The sequence below is a fragment of the Plectropomus leopardus genome, chromosome 5 (genome assembly GCF_008729295.1).
Source record: "Plectropomus leopardus isolate mb chromosome 5, YSFRI_Pleo_2.0, whole genome shotgun sequence".
NCBI classification, from domain to species: domain Eukaryota; kingdom Metazoa; phylum Chordata; class Actinopteri; order Perciformes; family Serranidae; genus Plectropomus; species Plectropomus leopardus.
In genome coordinates, this window is record NC_056467.1 from 13,878,601 (window position 1) to 13,900,278 (window position 21,678).

Here is a 21,678-nt window from a genome sequence, read left to right on the forward strand (position 1 = left end):
TTGCAACATAGCGAATTTCTCTCGTTAAAATTTGATTTTTGCATTATTCGCATCATTTCAATCTCGTAGTGCGAAATGCTCGCTTCTCGTTCAGTGTGAACACTCCGTAATAGTGCGGCTCCTCTTCTTGCAACTAGAAATCTGCTCCTTTTCATTGGGTGTTGTAAGTGACTGATACAGTGCAGAAGGTATGTTGGGATACCTGCGATGTGGCTCGGCTTGCATTGCGATGAGGGGGTGTGACAGTTTGATGGCGCTCACATCAACACAGCCAATCAACCTGCAGCCACAAGTGACTGGCAGGACAGGGCGGATAAAGGTTTACTGGCATTGGTGGAGTATATCAGGGCTGCAATGTGAGAGTATATGTTTCATTTAATTTTATAAAAATGTCTTATTTAAGAAGAATATAGGAATATGTGCTGAAAGCAGAAAAACCCTGTAAAACTAGAAAAATTTAAAAGAAGTATAAACCGGTATTGATTACTGTTGAATGTTACCCAGCTCAAATGCTGAGAATGGCACATTCTTTATTGGATGAATCCACTTTTACTGCAGCTGCTTTAATGAATCTTGTGGCCGGGGGGCTGACAGTCAGATATCTTAAAAATAATCAATAGTATTTTTGTAAGTTTGTCCAAAGCTGCTGATTTGAATGTTGCTTTTTATAACTGAGTATAGAACGTGTGTTTTAATATGCGGCTGTTTCCTAAGCCAATAGAGGAAAATGATTTTAAAGTAGTCGGTGTAGGTTATATAGTGCAGAGGACATGGAGTTGTGTAATAAGAAATTAGGCTCTGTGTGTCATTGATTAGAAGTTAGAGAGGAGCTTGTATATTTATTTCAGGGTTAATGAGAAAGGGGAATAACTCATTAAGCAGGTCTGTGTTTGGGGCATTACTGTTTTCCATAATGAGAAGTTGCAGAATTTACAGTATTGTATATTGATGGTTTGTGAAATATATTTATTTAATCTTATGTTTGTATTTCTAAGAGAATTAAACCAAACTGAGCTGTGATATTACATCATACAACACAGAGGTATCCTTGCAGGGCATGATGGGGGATCAAAGAAACTCTGATGTGGGTGCTTTCTTTGAACGTCAGAGAACATGATTTAATGCTGTGTGCTTTTTATATTCTTCATAGATCATCTTGTTTGGATTACAACTGTGGACACAAACAAAATCCCCATTAACTCCCCCTGCTTTAAATTCTGACGAGATGCTATTTTCATTACAGAGATATCAATAAGGAGACGAATGTTGCCTAGAAGTAATGTTTACATTCCCACTGCTCACTTGAGATAATCAAGATTATCGTGTTAAATTACTGACTTCAGTTATTGTGACATTTTACAAGCTTGCAGGCAAACGTGCGTGTTTTGTGGGTTTTTATAGGAACGCTGTAGTGGTTGATCTGAGCTGAAAACAAATTTAACTTATTTTCAGCAAAGGCAGCTCATCTGCATGTAAATGAAGGTGCTGTGTTATGTTCCAATCTCTTTACAACCCAGGTTTATCAAAACCGTAATTCAGGCAGGCTCACTGGAGCGGTTAGTTTGGGCTTTGTTTTGATAAAAAAAGAAAATGGTGATGGGTTTACTATAAACGTAATTAAAGGGGATTGGAATGAGCTGAAGTCCCTATCATGAGTATGTAGATGTAATTTTTTTTCTTTATTCATTTAGAGGTTTTTGTTCACTTCAGGCAGAAAATGACAATTGCTGAAATGTAGTTTCATGATTATGTACGTATATTTATTCATTTTAAAAAAAACAACAAATTTAGGCTTGATTTGCAGACTATCCCCAGACTCCAGTGGTATTTTATCACAACACTGTTAACATAAGCTCCTCCACTCAGTGCCAACTTTCTCTCATCTTTTTTTATTTCAAGTGATACTGTTTTTTTTTAACTTGGGGTGGATAAACACTTAAGAAATTTGATTAAACTGGAGTTAAATCTCCATGTGGTGAAAACTCCAAATTAAAAATGTTTTTCATAAGCTGTTTAATAAAGCAAACACCTTGTAAATGTGATAAAGATGGCTTTAATTCTTTTTTTTTTTTACTGAAGGAAGCCTTGTAGTACTTATCCACCCTCAGGGTCATTTGATAGTTAGTTTTAATGATCATGACTTTTTTAAAGCTTGTTTTGTTCTGCTTATTTTTCCTCTGATGTTCAGAACTGAAGAATGTAATTTGATGCTTTATATTGGTGTGATAATGGAAGATGGTTTTATATTTGGATGTTTGAGTCTCTATTTAATATTTTCACTCAGCTTTGTGAAATGTGAGAATATACCGTATGGCTCTGTTTGGCAAATACAGTATGTTTCTAAGTGGCTTTTTAGTGGGGGTAAATGACGGGTAAGGTGGGGGCGGTGGGGCTGTAGATGTCTACTTTTTGCAGATTTTATGTTTGATCACTGTTTTTGCCCACAACTTAGCTTTAGATTAGCCTCAACCACTCCGAAATAAGATACCTTGCTCCCAGGAAGGTTCGATACTTAAATAAGTTGTTTTCCGATTGTGCTCAGATTCAAACTGGACTCCACACTGTTTTGTCACTGACACTGGGGCCTCGTTCACAGACTTTTTAGAGACTCCCAACAGACCTGGCAGAGAGAACAAGAGCAGTTCTGGTCAAACAGAGTTCCTCTCATCTCCCAATTATTGAATTTTTATCTCCTCGCTCCAAATTGGCCCCAGGCGATGCCTGTGAAGGCATCTCTCTGGGCAGATCTCTGGCCAATGGGAGTGGTAAAAAGAAGGAATAGCGGGCAGTGTTTATTGGATGCTCCCTGTACTTTAATATAACTATACAGTGTGTTTTATTTTTATTTTATTTTGTTTTATAGGAGGACACAAGGAATGTGGAGTTAAAACCATTAATGTAGATTACAAGTAACACAGTAGAAATACAGTGTATTACTGGCAGGGTAGCTACAGTATGACACTGTAAACCTCAATTTTACTGTAGAATACTGGAATAAATTTAATGGTAATATAGATGTACCATTAAAGTTAATTATAGTAGTGACACAGTAAAATAACAGTAGGATGCTGGCAACTACAGCTGCCAGTGAATTACTGTATTTTTATATTTGTTAATGTGTACATTCTATTTGGATTTGTTTTCATCTTTTCAGCTGTTTCGGAGCAATCAAAAAACATTATACACTGTATGATTAAATAAATCCACTTACTTATCTTGAATGAAATTCCCCAAAACCACCCAGCTGACACTGGACACCACTAGACTTCTACGTCGGACAAACGTTAAACCTGAGTTGGAATGAAAATGAGGTTGACAATATTTGGATAGTCTAATGACATCAGAATATAACATTGCGTGACATTAGCATGACGTTTTGCAGACGCTGGGTTTTGCTCTTCATACCTCACCCCTAAATGTTGTTATTCTACATCAAGATGACGTTGATTTTTGGTTCCTTAACAACGCAACTTAAAACCAACAAAATAGCAACATCATCTGGTGTCACTATTCTACATCAAATTGACTTTGGTGTGAGACCTTGAATTTTGGTCACAACCTAATGTTAATAACTATGTTGGTGGACAGCTGGGCATTAAGTCTGATGTGATTGTGGGAACTCTTATCCATAAATATATTTATATATCTTCAATATATTCATATTGCAGGGCTGGGAGTGCAGATGCATTGATGTGATCTGAGAGGAACCACAAACTTTGAAAACTGTGTAAAAAGAATAACTGAGCACCAAAAGTTAGATGAGCATAAGACAGCTCCAGCTTGCTGCACATCCACATACCAGGAAGTAGCTCTGTGATTTTGTAACTTTGTCGGGTAAGGGAACACATGAATTACATCTTTTGCTGAGCACTTCTCCTCTCTGCTGACACACTGTGCTACTGCAGCACTCTGGCATTTACAGGTGGATTTTTAAAAGTCACCATAGTTTGACTCACTGCGGTCAAACGCCCACACACTGAGCACCAGGAAAGAGCAAGAGTAGCCTTCTTAAAATGGAGCAAAAAACATCACAGGGCATTCATTAAGTCTAATATTCAGCTCCTCATGACATGGTTCTCTTCATGTTGTTTTTTTTAATTTTATTTTATTTTACTGGGATGTGAAGCAACAATTCTGGGACTGCCATACGGCAGTGCTGTGGAGTCAAACAGGAGATGGGACGTAGTGTGGGGGGGGGAATCTGACAAACAAAGGAAAGGTTTTGCTTTTTGGCTATTTTTTTTTTTTGCCGTTGATAAATCATTGTGTAAATGTACTGCAGAGTACCTTTGAATCATTATTGAAACCATTATTAAAAAAAACTATGACTGACCTCTTTGTCTTTTCCATCTTTTTAGTCATCTTTCGTTATAAAATAAGAACGTTTTAATCATTTTAACACAAGCTCTGTGTAATAAGATGCACTAAAAAGAACACAGTCAAGAAACCCAGTTGCTGGAAGTAAATGTGGCATTGCATGTTTCTAAAAACCACAAACACTTTATATTTGTATGTTTCGTATAATTTCCAGCCATGAGAATGGCACCAAAACTGGATCTTTATAGCGTGACTTTGGGGGCATTTCCAGTGACAATTGTGGCACCAAAACTTGGTGCCACAATGATCTTTTCTGAACCATAACCAAGTGTTTTTTGTGCCTAAACATAATCACATGTTAACTACAGCTCTGTTGAAATGTAAAGAAATAAAGTTTCAACATATCGGCTACATGAAAACGTACATACAGTGCCAATATGTATGGCGATTGGGTTGCAGCAGTCAACCCATCTTTTATGATTACAGGCTCTCCTGGGTCAAAAGCATCTTGGCAGTTAATCTATACACAGCGAAACTACAGGACTATAATTTGAACCAAATGGGATTGTTGAATATGAATTAATTAAATTGCAACTTTAAGATTAAACGTATACTATGCAGGATTACTATTTATAAAACCACTCATCAGCAAAACTGCAAGTAAAATCCAACCTCAGATTACCTCTCATTTGGCATTTTCTCTCATTGCTATTTTTGTTTTTTGCGGCAGTACGTCTCTTGGATGCCTGCTGCTTAGCATCTTTATATACAATCTATGGTACATGCCCATAAACATCCCAAACACAGAAAATAAGAAATTATGTTTAATACTGGAGATTCAGCATGGCTGATGGTGCAAATGAAGTAAACATAAGACTTTGTTGTTGTCAAAGAAATTCATATATGCTAAATTAAAGAATGAAACACAAACCTAGATGCGGTTTAGGTCCAGAGAGTGAAACTGTTTTCACGCCTCATTGGTTTTATTTTATCCTGTAGTTGGACAAACTTTCAGTCCTATCGCCCACATTAAATAACGTCAGCAGTCTGTGAGACTCCATCCTTCATGTTGAACTCAGTCTATGGAAACTGCTAGACACCGGCTTGACAGCTCCTGTGATGTCTGCTTATACGCTAGTTCAAATGTTGGGGAGCAGGGTGGGGTCACATGCTACTGACCAGATATATGAAGCACCACCCTTTTGGGTTTGTTTCTCCAAAAGACTAGTGATACACATGCTCCTCCTTAGAACCGTCACTGCCTCATCCATCCCTCTCAGTAACACACTGACAGCCAGTATGACAGAGTGACACAGCTCCGCTATGAAACAGCCCCTAAAACATTTCATTTAACTGAAGGCACACAGGTCAAGACAATGAAATTACCCTGCCGTCTTTCATTCTCTACCCCCCCTCCCCTCGTGTAGGTCTATTTCCCTCTGTGACCATCCTTGTATTTCTTTCTTCACCTTTCATTACAGAAAATGTTCTCTCCAAAGTGAAATCTCTAACTTGTAGCAAATGACTTGCTATTCAAATAAATGGGAAGGATGAAAAGGCAATGAAGACAAAAAAGAGGACAAAATAAAAGGCAAACATGTAGAAATTGTTATCTTGTTACAACTGAAGTGATTCAGGTAGTGCATGTAATACGTTCAAAAACACACCCATCAGCTCTGCTCCGTCATTGATGGCTTTAATAAAGTATCATGACTGGATCAATATTTATCTTGGTCGTCTCCTGTGGGATGCTCCCATGTTTGTCTCCAGAGGAATATGTATTGATTTAATGCTCAATAATCATCTGAGTTGCCTCTGCATCTCTGATGTAATTAATCAGTGTCAGTGCTATGGGACGATCTATAGGATGTTTCCAGTTTACTCTCCTATATCATTGACTTAAATTGAAGACCCAGGTTAGTAAATGGGGTATGGAAAGTTGACTTTGCTTTTTAGCTACTCATCAGTAATTATTGATGCTGAAATGAATACTGGAAACGAAATCAGTGAAAGACAATAATTAATCTGGGTAAAAATAAATTCTCTACTGAGATCAACATATCTTGTCATAGAAAGACAATAACAATATCAGATACATTGTCAGTTTGTGTGGCAGTTTCTGCTGGTTGCAGGGTTTAAGCAGCTGCTCAGTTTGCCTTTCCACAACAAACCAAAGAGAAACTTAAGTTTGCAGTAGTTTCTTAGAAAAATTTCAGAGAGATGGAACTAGATGGCACTTGGCTTGTGGTGTTTAAAGTGTCCACCCCAAAAAAAATACATTTGAAAAAGTCAACGTCTCTTTCCAGAAATCACGAGGCAGTCACTTAAGATAATCCACAGTGTTTGTTGGACAAGAGGACAAAAGGTCAAGAGGCCTGTGCTCTTGACAGTGCAAAATGTAAACATTAATGGCGTGCTCCTCGGCTGAGCTGTAATGTTAGAAAGCTTTGTGGTGCTAGGTGAGCTAGCAATAGATGGACACTTCCTTCTGCACAGTGATAAAATTGGCATGTGTAGTTCTGGAAAAAGAAAACAGTTCCTAAATGAAACTCCTGACAACAATGTCTGCTGATTATCATGAGTAACTGGGACATGATTTCTGGAATGAGACATTGCTGTTGAGTTTTCAAATGTAATTTTGTGCTCTCAGCCAAACAAGCCAAGTTCAATAGTTACATTATATTTGAGAGAAGTCAGACATCTCTACTGCCAATATCTGCAGCTTTTAGCACTTAACATCAAAACAATCTAGACTGATAAATGGAATTACAGTTAAGAAGAAAATATATGTATTTTTTATGTTGGAGTGAACTATCAATTCAACTTCCTGGAGGCTCTGCTGGTTGCTTGACAATCATAGTGAAAATGAAAGTCTTTGATTCCAGATATATTGTGTTCATTCGTTGGCTTTTGAGGTACTGGGAGGCAGATTTTGTTACCTTTGGGTAAAGCCAGACTAGCTGATTCCCCTTTTCCTGTCTTTATGCTAAACTAACTGGCTGCTGGCTGTACTTCGCTCCTTATTCAGAGAGTTTAGATTGATATTAATCTTCTCTTCTGACTCTTGACAAGGAAACAATTAGGGAGATTTTAAATGTCAAACTATTCCTATAACTACAATGTTATTTGCCACACGTTCAAACACGAAGGTCATCCATAAATGCTTCAGCTGGCATGCTTCAAGTAAATCAAACTCTGACCGGGCCTGATGTGAAAAGCAACATATAGACACAGAGGTTTGATTTCTGATACTTTACATTGTATCTGAGGATGTTAGATATGATGTTACATCACTCTTCTGAGGCCCTTAATTCCCTAATTATCTACACCCCCAAACATGCTGTGAGCTGTGTTTTTTTTTTTTTTTTCATTTTAGAAAATCTCTGAGGGTACATTTGACTTCCTGTGTTTGTATTGGGACATTTTGCATGGCTTTTAAAAAGAAGAGAATAGCATAAAACCAGGAAGTAGTGAGTAATCATCATACAATATCCAACAATGTCCATTTACTGTGATTAGTTTTGTTTGTTCCCATATGAATGGCATGTTGTGGTTCGTCAGGCAGGTCCTATATATAAAGTATGTGTGGGCAAGGGGTGTCATGGCAGCATGTGGTTAACAGTGAGAGTCAGACTGTGCATGAGTGTGCGTGGATGCATACTGTATATTCACTGCGTGTATATACATGGCATGTATGTGTGGGCATATGCATATGTATGAGGTGAGAGCATTTCATTCCACAGCACACAGCTCTCTTGTGTGTAGGTGTCTGCGTATGGCCGAGGTAACTGACCGTGGAGCCCCTCCAGAGGACTTAATTTAAATGTGAAGGATGTAACATTAACACCAAAGGGCTGGAGTGGCCAACCCCACTCTGTCATGAAGTGGCTCCACCCACACCTCCAACTTAATGAAATGATGCTCTTGCCTCCTTTTTCCCAATGATGAATATGTGAGAAAAGACAGAAAAAGCACATGATGTTCGTAAGAAATGTTCTCTCCCATCAAGTGAAGCTACAAGATGATTGAACAGCTAAAGTCTTACCATAAGCCACATAAGGAGTTTAATGGCTTTCAAACAGCATGTTAATGTTTGAATTAAAGGCAGTTTAGTCACAGATGTTCATCAGGTATTTACAGCTTCGAACATGACTCAACTTGTCTGAACTGAGGAGCGGAGCGAACGGTTTCATAAATTGCTTTTATTATTACGCTCATATTAATTTCAGTAATTTATTCAGAGTTTAAATTTGCATAAATGTGTAATAGAGGATAGATCAGACTCAAACGGCTGCTGCAGTTTCAAGGAAGGAATTTTTTTTTATGTGCTAGCGAATGAGAAACTAATGTCACCAGAGGGACTCCGCAAGAAACTGCCAAGAGAATACGAAGGGAAATGCAGATGGTATGCTTATGCTCTGACACATACTACACACCTGTAAAGGTACACATATTATAGATACACCTACATCCTAGAGCTGGAGCAATCATTTAAGTCATTTTTCAAGCAAAAATACATAATTCTGTGGTTAACTGGATACAAGTAACTAAGTTGTAACTGTATTTAGTTACAGCTACAGTTTAAATTGCTGGAATTCTGAATACAGTCACTGTCTTATATAATAGATCACTTGAAGGGATTACATTATTATTTATTGTATTTGCTCTTACACTGTGTCCTAACTGAAAGCAAGTAGTAAGCATCAGTTTAATTGCATTGTATATAGGAGTAGAAAATCTGTTGGGATGTCCCAACTGGTTGCAAGTGACGCACCGCTGCCGTTTTGAGCTGAACTTTTGTTGGACTCACTATTTCTATTTATTCATGTCACTTGCTTTGAAAGCTCAGCAGTGGCAGAGGCTCAGCAACAATGAGTTATGTACACCTCTTAATTTAACTGTAAAAATACCAAAAAAGGTAGGAGCTGACTGCACGAAGACAGAAAGTGATGTTCATTAGTGAAGATTGGAACTAAGCTTGTAAGTATCGTAAATGTTTGTTTACCACTGAATTTTCTGCAATGATCCAAAATCAAATGGAGAAAACCCAGGATTTTTGACAAGGGAAACAGGGCAAAGTTGGCTTTCAGGCTGGCCTACAGAAAAACGCCATCCATGGGGCACTCTGTTGGGCCCATAGAAACTTTTCTTTCTTTCTTTCTTTCTTTCTTCATGACATTTCATAAACCAATCAGTCCATCAAGAAAATAACTGAGTGGGCGTGTTAACAGGTTAGTGCGTACACAAAGCAGCAGTTTGTGTGAATGTGTGATGGGGAGACATGCACAAAAAAAATAAATAACACCATTCGGAAGTATGGCGAGGAGAGAAACAGAAAAGGCATGACAGAGTAGGAGAACGTGTGATGGAAGGAGGAAGCCATGCGAGCTGGGAACAAATCTGTGGGTGCCAAAATAGCAGAACTGAAAGTCACTTGAGTTTTAATTTCCTGCCAGTGGAAGCGGGAACAATATCAAGATTGAAACAGGAGTTTCAATGAGTCACTCTTCGAGGGAGCTCAGTGGGTTCAGGCTGTTAACATTCATAACATCATCCCTCCGTCTCCCTGCTCCTCTATTTGGCGTTATTGCATAGGCGCACACAGCCACATAAACGCAACAACATACACATGTGCCCACACTAACACACAGACATTTCCACACAAACACAGTGTAATGGCACTAATGAGACTGCATGACTAATACCTCTTCAGTCCCTTCTTCAGATGAGTGCTTATTATGGTCTGTCAAGGAGATGAGTCAGTCTATGTCATGGTTACTATGGTGATCAAAGCCTCCAGTACTTCCCTTAAGTGCCTGCTGGTAAAAAAAAAAAAAAAGCTCTTTAACCCCTTTAATACAGACCTATGGGGATGCTGTGACACACACACACACACGCAAGCAGGAAAGTTGACTCTGATCACACTCAGGAGAAAATTAAAACAGGGATAGTTACGATACCACATCATTATTATCGTGACAAACACAAACTAAACAGCAGAGTCAAAGAAAGAAAAACATATCAACAAGACATTAATGTTATATTTGCACAAACTAATTTAAAAAGGTCACTTTTGAGGCTCAGTATGTTCAACACTCCAGGATCAACCTCAGATCACCTCTGGGTGAGCCTCTATGTGTAGCGCAATTTGTTGCCACTCCACCCGCAGCCAGCTCCTGATGCGATGTCATTTGGTCTTTCTGGCTCATCACACAAGGCATCACGCACCCTGTTGATGTTTCACTGTTGATACATGAACAAATTACTAATGGAGATCTATTTAACCAAACTGTCTTTAAAAAACAACTATTAGACTCTACCATAGCTGAGTGCACGTGCAGTCATAAAACAGCTGATTATGAAGAGATATGAGGTTTAGTTTGTCTGATTTAGGGTGATAAATTGGCAGATATGGAACATCATATAATAAGTATGTTTTCTTGAATGTATAATCACCTGAAAATATAAATCATTGTGTTGCTGTTATCTTAGAATGAGCTGTTGATTGAAAGAGATCTGTCTGTATGGACGATAGGAAGCGGATCCTCGTGCACAGAGTCCAACATGTTGCCCCTTCCTGTTTCTAGAGTAACTCTGAATTTAAACACTGGCTCTAGATAAGGCTATCTAAGGCGCCTCTGTAACCTGAGAGTCAGAAAAACTGTGATTTCTTAGAGTGAAACTGCCTTATTTATTTATTTATTTATTTATTTTACCACTTTAAATCACCAGGGCCATGATTTGGAAAGGAAGAGTCCCAAGAAAAACCACATAGAAGTGTGACAAAAAATAAACAATTATATTATCCAATAAATCTGGCTGTAAAGGTGTTACATATTTCACCCAGCTGAGCCCAATTAACACACTTTTCTGAAGGCAAAGACAGAAAGTAATCTTTTCCATAAGATAAATATAATTTACTACATCTATCTGTACAATTGTTTGCATTTTATATATTATTTCTTTATTATTCAGCAATTTTAAAAAACCTTCAGACACCACTTTTAAGATTCCTACAAATAACCTCTAATATAATCTAATAATAATAATAATAATAATAATAATTGTATTTTTATTTATTTATAAATTTATTTGTAATGCACTTTACATTTGAAGTGCAACAAGATAAAGGCATTAGCATAAAAACAGATAAAAACAATCTAAATAAAAGCATATGTAAAGGTCATAAATAAGAGCATGAAAGCAAGTAGAGCAACCAGCAAGCACAAGTTCTGTATATATTGTTTATATTCAACTCAAAATATCACTTAAAGGTAACATAATTACATAATGAGCTGAAATAAAGAAGTCAATGAACACCTTTTTTTCTCCAATCACAGATGTTACCGTCATTAAGTTAAACGAACGACACCAGCGGTTCTTTTCTCGTGTCTACTGCGCATGCTCACAGCTGGCGGGTCATATGACCAGGAAAACGAAACCAAACAGCAGAGCAGACAAAGGACTGTGAAAGACGAGAGAGTCACCGCCCTGTTGTTCCTTGTTTGCTGAAAATATGAGCCAGACTGGAAGAGGACGAGTTCAAAAGTCACGATAAGATACGTATATTGTTCTGAGCACTCGTATACATACAATTAAATCAATACACAGGAGCTAAACTTTTGGAAATACTCTTTTATTTTGTCTCAAAATATGTTCAAGCGCGTTAGCTAGCCGGCTCAACTGGTAGCTACTTGTGCGCACGTACGTTGCGCTGTTTCGCTTCAGTTACTTATCTTGACCGTAGTAGCTTACTGTGTGTCTTTGTTAAAAGTTTGCATAAATAGCAGTCAGGAGACAAAGGTTAACAGAAGTTAGTGGGGCAGGTGGCGCGGAGAGACAGCAGGGGTCAAACTGTTGTGTTTATCAGAAGACACAGATCTGGCTGTGTAGTTCTCAAGGTGCGCGCGTGTGTGTGTAGCTAGCTGTGTGTGTGAAGATGAGGCTGAGCGGCGTGCTCGTGTGTGTGCTCCTGCTTTGGGCTGAAGGGTCCTGGGCTGACACACCAGCCAACTGCAGCTATGAGGAATTGCTGGGGACATGGGAGTTCCAGTTGTCCAAAGGAGGACATGACAAGACCATCAACTGCTCGGCTGAAGGTAAAGATCACAGTACATTATAAACTGCTCACATCATGGGACAGGTCAGAGGTGACGGAAGTAGTCTGTCAGTATCGCAGTGTGGAAATCATGTGACATGTTTGGGCCTGCTGAAAGAAAGTTTTCAGGTCGGACAGAGACTAAAATAGGGGATTCCCTGACGCTTCACTGAGCACTTCCTCTGTTTGTTTTTCTGGTGTATACTTAATGCATATTTATCCTAAATTAGTGTCTTTTTACTGCATGCTCTTGTTGCTGATATTGTGTTTATTGTTGCAAGTTGATGCCTTTCATTAGTTTTGTGTTTATGCTTAAATTGTGACCTGCCAAATGACTGCAGATGAAAATAAGCTTAAAGCTAGCTAACACTGTTACAAAGCACCAAATGTTAAAAGTCTTTAAATGTCTTCAATTCAGTTATGTTAATTTTCATGTCAGTATCTATCATTACCCTAACACAGGGTGTCTGCAGGTCCTTAAAATTCCTTAAATTAAATTTTATGAATGTTAGGCCTTAAACATCATTTAATAGTCCTAAATTTGAGTATATGATGTCTTAATTGCCACAAACATTTTTTTATTTAATTGATCAATTTTTAATTTCTTTTAGTCTAAATGAGTAGAGTTCTTCTGTGTTTAAGTCCATATTTGTTTTTTGAGGGGGGGGGGTTTTTTTTTTTTGTTTTTGGAAGAGCAATGCAAGGCATAAAAATTACAGACCAACCATGCAAAGGGGAGAAAACATAAAAAAAAAAATGGAAGAAATCATCTTCTTCCATTTTTTTTCATGTTTTCTTTATTTCTTTATTATTTCCCCTTATCCTCTCACCCCCTAAAAGAGGCTATGAAAGAAATAAATATGAAAACGAAATCACACTAACGGTACAATCATATAAAAAGCTTATGGTTAGCAGTGACACCAGATGCACCACATACTTAAGCTAAGAAAAGAAAAGAAAAGGAAAGTAAATAAAAATAAAGCAAACAAATTGACAATTAAAGACATAAAAATGTAGCCGAATACTTTATTTCGGTGAAGTTGAAGACCTCAACACAATAGATGCAGAAAAAGCACACATTAGTGCATTAAAATGCACCAGATACATAAAATTAAGTGTTAGTTAGTCTTTGTTAATGGAGTTGACCTTGAAATTGGATCATTTACTGCAGTTCAACATTTACATGCTGTGGTGTTCCTCCTCAGCTACAGGGGAGAGCACGGTGACTGTGACCCTGGAGAAACTGTCTGTAGCCACAGATGAGCTGGGAAACACCGGCTTCTTCACCATCATCTACAACCAGGGCTTTGAAGTGGTCATAAATGGGTACAAATGGTTCGCATTTTTCAAGGTAAAAAATGCATAGATTAGTGATATTTTCAGTATTTGATGCTGATAAAAAAGGATAATCCTTTATTAACCCCACAATGGGGAAATCTGCAATTCCCTTGGTGGTCAAGTCCATGTGGCCCATTTAACATGCTTGCATTATGCTTTTTAATATCCCATTCTTAAATTATAAGTTGCCTTTTGTATGCACTGCTAAACTTCATTGAGTTAGCCCAGCTAATCACAAACTTTGTGTATGTGAAAAGTTCAGCTCATTTAACTCTCTGACATTTGTGGTTTAATTTCACGATCACTCAGTTTCCTCTGCCCTTATCTAATATGATGGCTAATATGCATATCTTTGGTACACTAAGCCAGACTGAAATGAGTAAGGAACTATGTATAAGTTTGGTTTTTTTTTCATGTAGTGTTTCCTGTTCCTCCCACATTGAGTTGAGGAAGTATCACAGTCCATCTTTCTTCAAACCAGTTATTATTTTTGATGTCTAAGTTCACTTCCCCGTTTTTTTAGACTGGATTTAGTGAAAGAGATATTTATGTTTGTTTTTAGACTTTGAGCTTAACTGAATTCCTTCTCAAACTTCTGTGAATAATGTACTGAAAGTCTTCCATCATATGCAATAATCTAATCTTAAATCAGTTGCTTTTTAAAGTATTTTAAGGACAACAACCTCTAATGTGATTGTCTCACTACACATCCAGTACACTGAAGAGGCCCCAAGGTGACCAGCTACTGTGACCAGACCCTGCCAGGGTGGGTCCATGATGTTCTGGGGAACAACTGGGCCTGTTTTGTAGGGAAGAGAGTGAAATCAGCGCCACCCCGAATAGATTACAAACCATTCATGAGCAGCAGGTACGTACATAATGACTGCTTGGTTCATCCTCCAAAATGCAAAGTAGAGAACACAAACAAACAAACACAAGCAAGATACCAGTGGTAGAGATATACAAAGACTAGCAGCGCAGGTGGTATTTTTTTGATCCACGCTTTCCCTGCACTCTGCAGTTTTGACATCCCGGCTGTAATCCACACTTTCAATTCCTCCTCTGATGCTGACTGAGTTAGCCTCGCTCACCCTCAGCCTTGGAAATGGGCCAGGAATCTGAATTCACATCTGAGAAATCTGATGTTGAAGCACAAAATGTTGCAGGCCGGGCAATACAACAAAGTCTAAATTGAGAAATGAGTCTTGACTCAGTTCCTGGCAAACATAAAGCTGCTTCTTGGACTCTTTTTGGTTCCAGTTGTATTGAAGCCAAGTTTTTATCAAGTTATAGGTTTTCAGTCGATTCAAATTTATTTGAATGTCTAGGAATCTGAGTGTGTGTGTATATATATATATATATATTTTTTTTTAATTTAGATTGGTTAATCAGTGGTATCCACTGTTGTCATTCAAGTCAACCACGAAACACCATAAAATTATCAAACAAAGAAAAATGAATAAATTATTATAATTATAGTATATTTTGTTCGAAAACATTTACCCAGTTTAAGTTCTCCATTTGTCTTCATCGTTGTTCCAGCATTTGATTCTACTAGTATTGACATAATGAAAATAATTCAGATTAGCCCAGCTCTCTCTATTATTTTTTTTAATTTTTTTTTTTTTTTTACAGTGTTCCAAGGTGTTTTACTGTTTACAGTATGTTTGTCCCTTGACTGATAAAGCTTATCACAGGAATTTGAGGTGTGTGTGTGTGTGTGTGTGTTTGTATGGGGGGGGGTCAAGGATTGGGCAGAATGCCTTTACACTTTCAAAACTGTTTTTTCCTCACAGGCAGGGAGCTCTCTATAACTAACACGCTCTTCCAGTATAAGGTGTGAAACTCTGCACCTGTTATTTCAGGGTTTAAAAAAATGTATATAGACTCATACTAATGTAATGCCTCTCATGCATCACATACAAACTAGAAATGTGTAGCTTTGTATTATTCTCCAGAGACTGCTGTCTGTCTGTATTTTCTGTTAATTTTCCATGTTTGGGATGTTTATGGGCTCACAGCTCTCAGGTGGGGTCAGGGCTTTATAAAAAGTTAGCAGCCAGGTGCTAGACTGTAAGCCGTAGCCATCCAAGAGACACAGCTCTGGAAAAAAATGCAAATATTGTGAGGCGTAATGCCAGACGAGAGCGAAACTGGGGTTGGCTTTTACTCTCACTCGGGAGCGTGTTTACAAACGAATCAGCAAACAATCCAGCATAGTTTACCTCAGAGTAACTACTGAAACAAGCCTGTGGAGGCTGGACTTCAATTAAGTTTGCTGTACATGAGAGGATGCCGTGACCTAACTTGTATTGTGTTGGGAGTCGGCCTGTCCTTTCTGTGAACTTTCAGTGTAGTAGTTGCTGACTGGAAGAGTCTGAGTTAGCCTGAAAACACTTTGCAAAGACTTTTTTCAGATCAGTATGAATAACTGGAGAACATCTTTGCAAGTCTTAAGTCACGTTAGTCACGTTAACCAGCTAACATTGGTAACATGTTGTAAATCAACTCAACAGCTGCTTGTGATGTCTTTTTTTTCCTCTGTTTGTGTAGCAGAAGAGCCCCTGTTTTAAAAAAAAAAGCTTATGTGTAACATTTTTCACCCTCCAGGCTGCAACAGAAGCCATACAAACACAACCTGGACTTCATTGATTCCATCAACTCTGTTCAGAAATCCTGGAAGGCAGTACCCTACCCAGAGCATGAGATGTACACTCTGAAGCAGCTGCAGTATCGAGCGGGAGGGCCCGCCTCACGTATCTATCCCCGCGTGAGTATTTACTTGCATTTCTCTTACTGTTTACCACGGAGGAAAACACATTAATGCACATAAATTAGTCATTTATGCTCCTAAAATTAATAACTAGTCGAGGAGATGTCTGAAACTGCTTTTATATGTGGTATACTAGTACTACCAACATCTGAACCAATGACTCCTTAGATGATTTCATTGTTTCTCAGTATTAAAATGGATAACATGTCCTCTTATATCAGTCTGTGTCATTTTCTTGTGATTCTTTGCTTTTGCTTTAGGCGTGTTCGCCCGATGCCTGTGAATGCTAATCTAGCGAAGATGGCGGCAGCTCTCCCGGAGCACTGGGACTGGAGAAACATTGATGGTGTTAACTTTGTCAGCCCTGTGCGAAACCAAGGTGACATTCAGTTTCTTTCCCGCAGAAACCTTTAAGCTCAGTCATTTTTACTGTTGAGTGCAAAGTTGGTTCATTCGAAACATCTAAAAAAAAAAAATCCACCTTTTAAGTGACAGATAACTGTATTATACCTGTGCACACAGAATATTAGAAATTTGTATCTAATCAATCAGAAGACTTGCAGGAAGCAGACAAAGCTGCACTTTTACACTTGAGCAGCTGTCGGTGAGGGCAGACAGTGAACAGCAGCTCGCCAGCTACTTTGCCTCCCTCTTGGCAGGCCTGGGTCTGCTTTCTGCTCTCCTCCTGTGTTTCTGCACAGCCTGGTGTGTGTGAGTGGAGAGATTATGCGTGCTGAGTAGTTTGAGTGTCTGAGAGGGCCTCTGTAGGGCTGGGTTTAAGGATCTGGAGAGGGCTGGAGAGTCTCAATAGAAGCCCTCTAAGCCACTGTGCAGTTCTGCGGAGCTTATTTTGCTTCAGCGTTTCGAGTCAGGTGGATTTTGCAGGTTCCATTTCACTTCACAAAAATTGGGTGTGATTGAGGATGAAAAGGTCTGCCTGTGTCTTAACATCACAGGCAACCCAGCAGTGACTTTCAAGGGAAGAGGCAGGTGTATCTGGCATTGTAGCAAATAAAAGGAATACTTCACAAATCATTTTCATAGCAGTTAATTGCCCTGTGTAACTTTGAATTTGCGGAGAAAAAAAATCTATTTAGGGAATCCAATAAAATTGAGAAAATGATTGAATCGGCAAAACTAGATCAAAACATCTGTGTACAAACTTTCACTCAACTAGTGCAGTAAATTTGAAGTTTAATTTATCCAGTTGTATGCTCAGTGCTTGCCTGGATGCATGTGTGTTTCTACTCTGCTCAGTGGAGTTCACTGGCAGTTTAAATGTGCCCTGGCACACCACTTGTATGAGGAAGTGTGAGAAGTACTGAGCATACAACTGGATAAATGAGACTTGGATAATACTGCAAGAATTGTGGGCGAGTTTGAAAATGGGGGTTTTGAAATAATTTGGTAAACACGGCCCCCCTTTCACTCCAGTTCATTGAGAATTTTCTAATTTTTTTTTTAGATTCAATGTTCCATGTGGAGGCATTTAAGGGGGAAAAACTGCAATCTAATACCCATACTAGCATGCCATATAATATGCCAGAAAAAGATACAGTATGTGCCAGTACATCCTATGCATCACGCCTCACTTTGCAAGCCAGCATCCTTTTCTGGCTTTTCTGATCCACAGTCCTCTGCGCAGCAGAAGATTTGTTGCATCGACTGAGCTGCGAAACAGTGACAGCTTGATTTTCACAAGAGTCAGAGGCCACAATGACAGACTACAGCACCTTCAAGTGGCTGATGATCAGTCAAATAGTAATTATAGGAATACTAATTGTTAAATTGAACAAATTAACAATATGGACATAGATATGAAAAAATATTGACACTGTATATGAAATGCAACTTCTGAATTTGTGTGAAATCTACAATTTGTGCATTTATTTAAAGTTGCAACACTACATATATTGCAAAGTAACAAACGCAGAGCTCTGCAGGTTGACCTCTGTCTCTAGCGAGCTCAGCAAATGGGGTTCGTTATCGCCAAGTTAACAGATATGGAGTCAAAGTTTAGGGCACAATGTCATGACAAAGTAGTATTTCCCAATTGTGTGCACACTGCTTGCAGCAGTACATGCTTTGTAAAGGCAGCTGCAGTACTGACAAAACAGAAAAGTGTGCGATTCCAAATGCACCCAATGTTTTCTTCACCAATTCAACATAACATGGGGTAGGTAATTATGGCTGAAGTATTCCTTTTAAAGCTTCATAATGAGTCCTATAAGAACGTGACAAACTTTTCTTAATCAGAAACTTATTACATCATGTTTTAAAATATTTGGATGGCAGAGTTTTCCCACCAGCACAGATCTCTAATTTAAAGTTGTAACATCTTATTAGTCTTAAGAGACTTAAGTCTTGGACCTAAATGAAAACTGTTCTCACTGTCACCCTGACGTGAATCATTACTACAATTAAACCACCCTGCAAATCCCCACAGCCTCTGTTCTCTGACCTAATTTGTTTCTGCGGGGCATTTTATTGAGAACCTGGAGTCTCACATTATTGACTCTAACCAGTGACTTTAATGAGTGTATCTGTGTCCGTGCCTTGCTTCATTATTATGCATTAGAAGCAATGCGGAAAGGTATACTAGGGCAGGAACATCACAGAAACTTCAGCGCTGACTGTGCACTGCAATGGCACATTTGTTCAAGAATACATCACCAGTTACCAGTTTATTAGGCTTTTATATCCCTATATGTAGACTATCTTTGGACCATTTTGTTGACAGTGTCAGAGGTGTTGTGTGTTTAACTCAAGTGTAAATCTTTGACATTGTGTTTCAGCATCCTGTGGAAGCTGCTACTCCTTTGCCACCATGGGAATGCTGGAAGCTCGTATTCGAATCCTCACCAACAACAGTGAGACTCCTGTCCTCAGTCCCCAGCATGTAGTCTCCTGTTCGGAGTATTCTCAAGGTAAAGTAACTCATCTAAAATCTTGTGACTTGACCATATCACTTAGTTTTTACATTAAAATAGCAGAATATTGCAGATATCAATCGGGCAGTAGTTAGAAAATGTGCATGATATAGGGGAGACCGGGGGCAATGGTGTATTTAGCCCCTCATATATAGAGATTTCCTGTTTTTCTCTGTTTTTATAACATATTAAACCAAATATCTGATTGATTTAACCCTTAAAACTAGATATTTAGAGACAGCACCTCAGACTTTGAGAAACTGGACTGGATGTTTCTGACGTTTCGTAGAGCAGGCCATTAATTGAGAAAATAATTGTAAGATTAATTGATGATGAAAATATTCATTAATTGAAGCCCTATTAATAATACTGTTTTTTACTGTTTGTTATTAATCTCGAATTACTTGTACACACATGTTGCAAGTTGCCCTGATAAAAATTGTATCCTATTGCTCAAGAGGTTTTTGAGTCATGACATAAAAACCAAATAAGCGTTACAGTGGCCCTCAGTCTCACCTACTTAGTTAAATATTCTTTTATGATCATCATGGAAAAGTGCAGTACTGCTGTATGTAGAAAATTCTGGGATGCTGCCATTTCTAATCAGAACAAGTGGCGCTTAAGTGTTTTTCAGAAGGTGTATGAAGCGTTTTATAACTGCATTGATTAGTGCCATTTAAAAAATCATTTTGAAGAGTCCTGAAAATTTACATTTTTCCATCTTGGACCACAAAAGAGATTCTAATCAGTTAAAAAATTGAGAAAACCTCCAAAAACATTTCCTGACAATGATAATTAAGAATTTCACACCCACTAAATATTTTTCTCTCCCCTTTAAGGTTGCGATGGCGGGTTCCCATACCTGATTGGAAAGTTTATACAGGATTTTGGCATTGTGGATGAGTCGTGCTTTCCATATGTCGGGAAAGACTCTCCGTGTGATGTTCCTCAAAACTGTGGCCGCATTTACACCGCGGAGTACAACTACGTTGGTGGATTTTATGGCGGCTGCAGTGAGGCGGCCATGATGTTGGAACTGGTCAAAAATGGACCCATGGGAGTGGCCTTTGAGGTACAACAGCTGCTCCGTTTTCTAACTGCTATTTCTACACGTACAGTGTGTGTTTTTTGCTCTGTCAATGCAGCTTAGAGTTTAAGTTGCGTTTAACTTGTCAGAATTTGCTGTTTAATTTTTTAGCCCAAACTCAGCTACTGTGACTTGCAGAAATCAACTTGAACTGAAGGGTCAGTGAAATAAGGATAAAGCTCTTAAAATAAAGTGTCCCCATCTTTCCACAGGTCTACCCTGACTTCATGCACTATAAGGAGGGCATCTACCACCACACAGGCCTCGCTGACGCCTTCAATCCCTTCGAGCTGACCAACCATGCCGTGCTGTTGGTCGGGTATGGTCGCTGCCACAAGACCGGACAGAAGTACTGGATTGTCAAGAACAGCTGGAGCACCAGCTGGGGTGAGGATGGCTACTTCCGAATCCGCCGGGGCAGTGACGAGTGTGCCATTGAGAGCATTGCAGTCACAGCCAATCCCATCCCCAAACTGTAGAGCCGTAAACTCAGGATGAAAGGAAGAAGTGGTTTTAACATCCGACCACTGTAGATTTTGTAAAATTAGGCATCTATTCATCCTACATTATTGAAAAACACAAGTTTTGACACATACCATCTACAGATTTGATTTGGAAGGAAACTTCTGCTCTTTCGATGCCATGGATTTCGAATGCCAGACAACCACTTTGCTTTAATTTTTAAAAAAATGTTTCCTCATTTCACCAATCACTGATTAGCTGCTTATGAACAAATTAATTCAAGCTGTAACTGCCGACACAAACTTGAAATCAAAATGCCTCGGTACATGCTGTGACAAATAATGAAGGGTAATCTTTTCTTACTTAAAGGGAACTGGAAACAGGAGTCAGTGTTTTGTGTTTTGCCTGTCAGATGCAGGACCTTGTCAGGGAAGCAACAGTGGAAAATTATATCTGTCCTTGCATCAAATTGAAACCATAACTGCCATGCTTCTGTGTGGGGCATTTATAAGAGAATTCTCGATCACTAAAGGGATGTTACTGGTTGTACTGCCTTTTTATTCTGATTTGCACTGTTAGTTTTTTTTTACATTTGACAGAATAAAAGCATTTGAAAATGTCAAATGTTTTCTTTGTATGTGATGGAAGATGATCTCAGATTGCGGCTGATAGT

General features: G+C 38.6%; 1 protein-coding gene across 1 annotated transcript; it reads left to right on the top strand.

The window, feature by feature from the left end:
- Positions 1-12,102: 12,102 nt before the first annotated feature.
- ctsc (cathepsin C) lies at positions 12,103-21,629 on the top strand. Its single transcript, XM_042486437.1, is given in 8 exon segments — positions 12,103-12,416; positions 13,621-13,785; positions 14,468-14,621; positions 16,364-16,512; positions 16,783-16,905; positions 19,322-19,453; positions 20,296-20,528; positions 20,756-21,629. Coding segments are annotated over 8 exon segments (1,383 nt in total). The 5' UTR covers positions 12,103-12,256; the 3' UTR covers positions 21,023-21,629.
- The last annotated feature ends 49 nt before the right edge of the window (positions 21,630-21,678 follow it).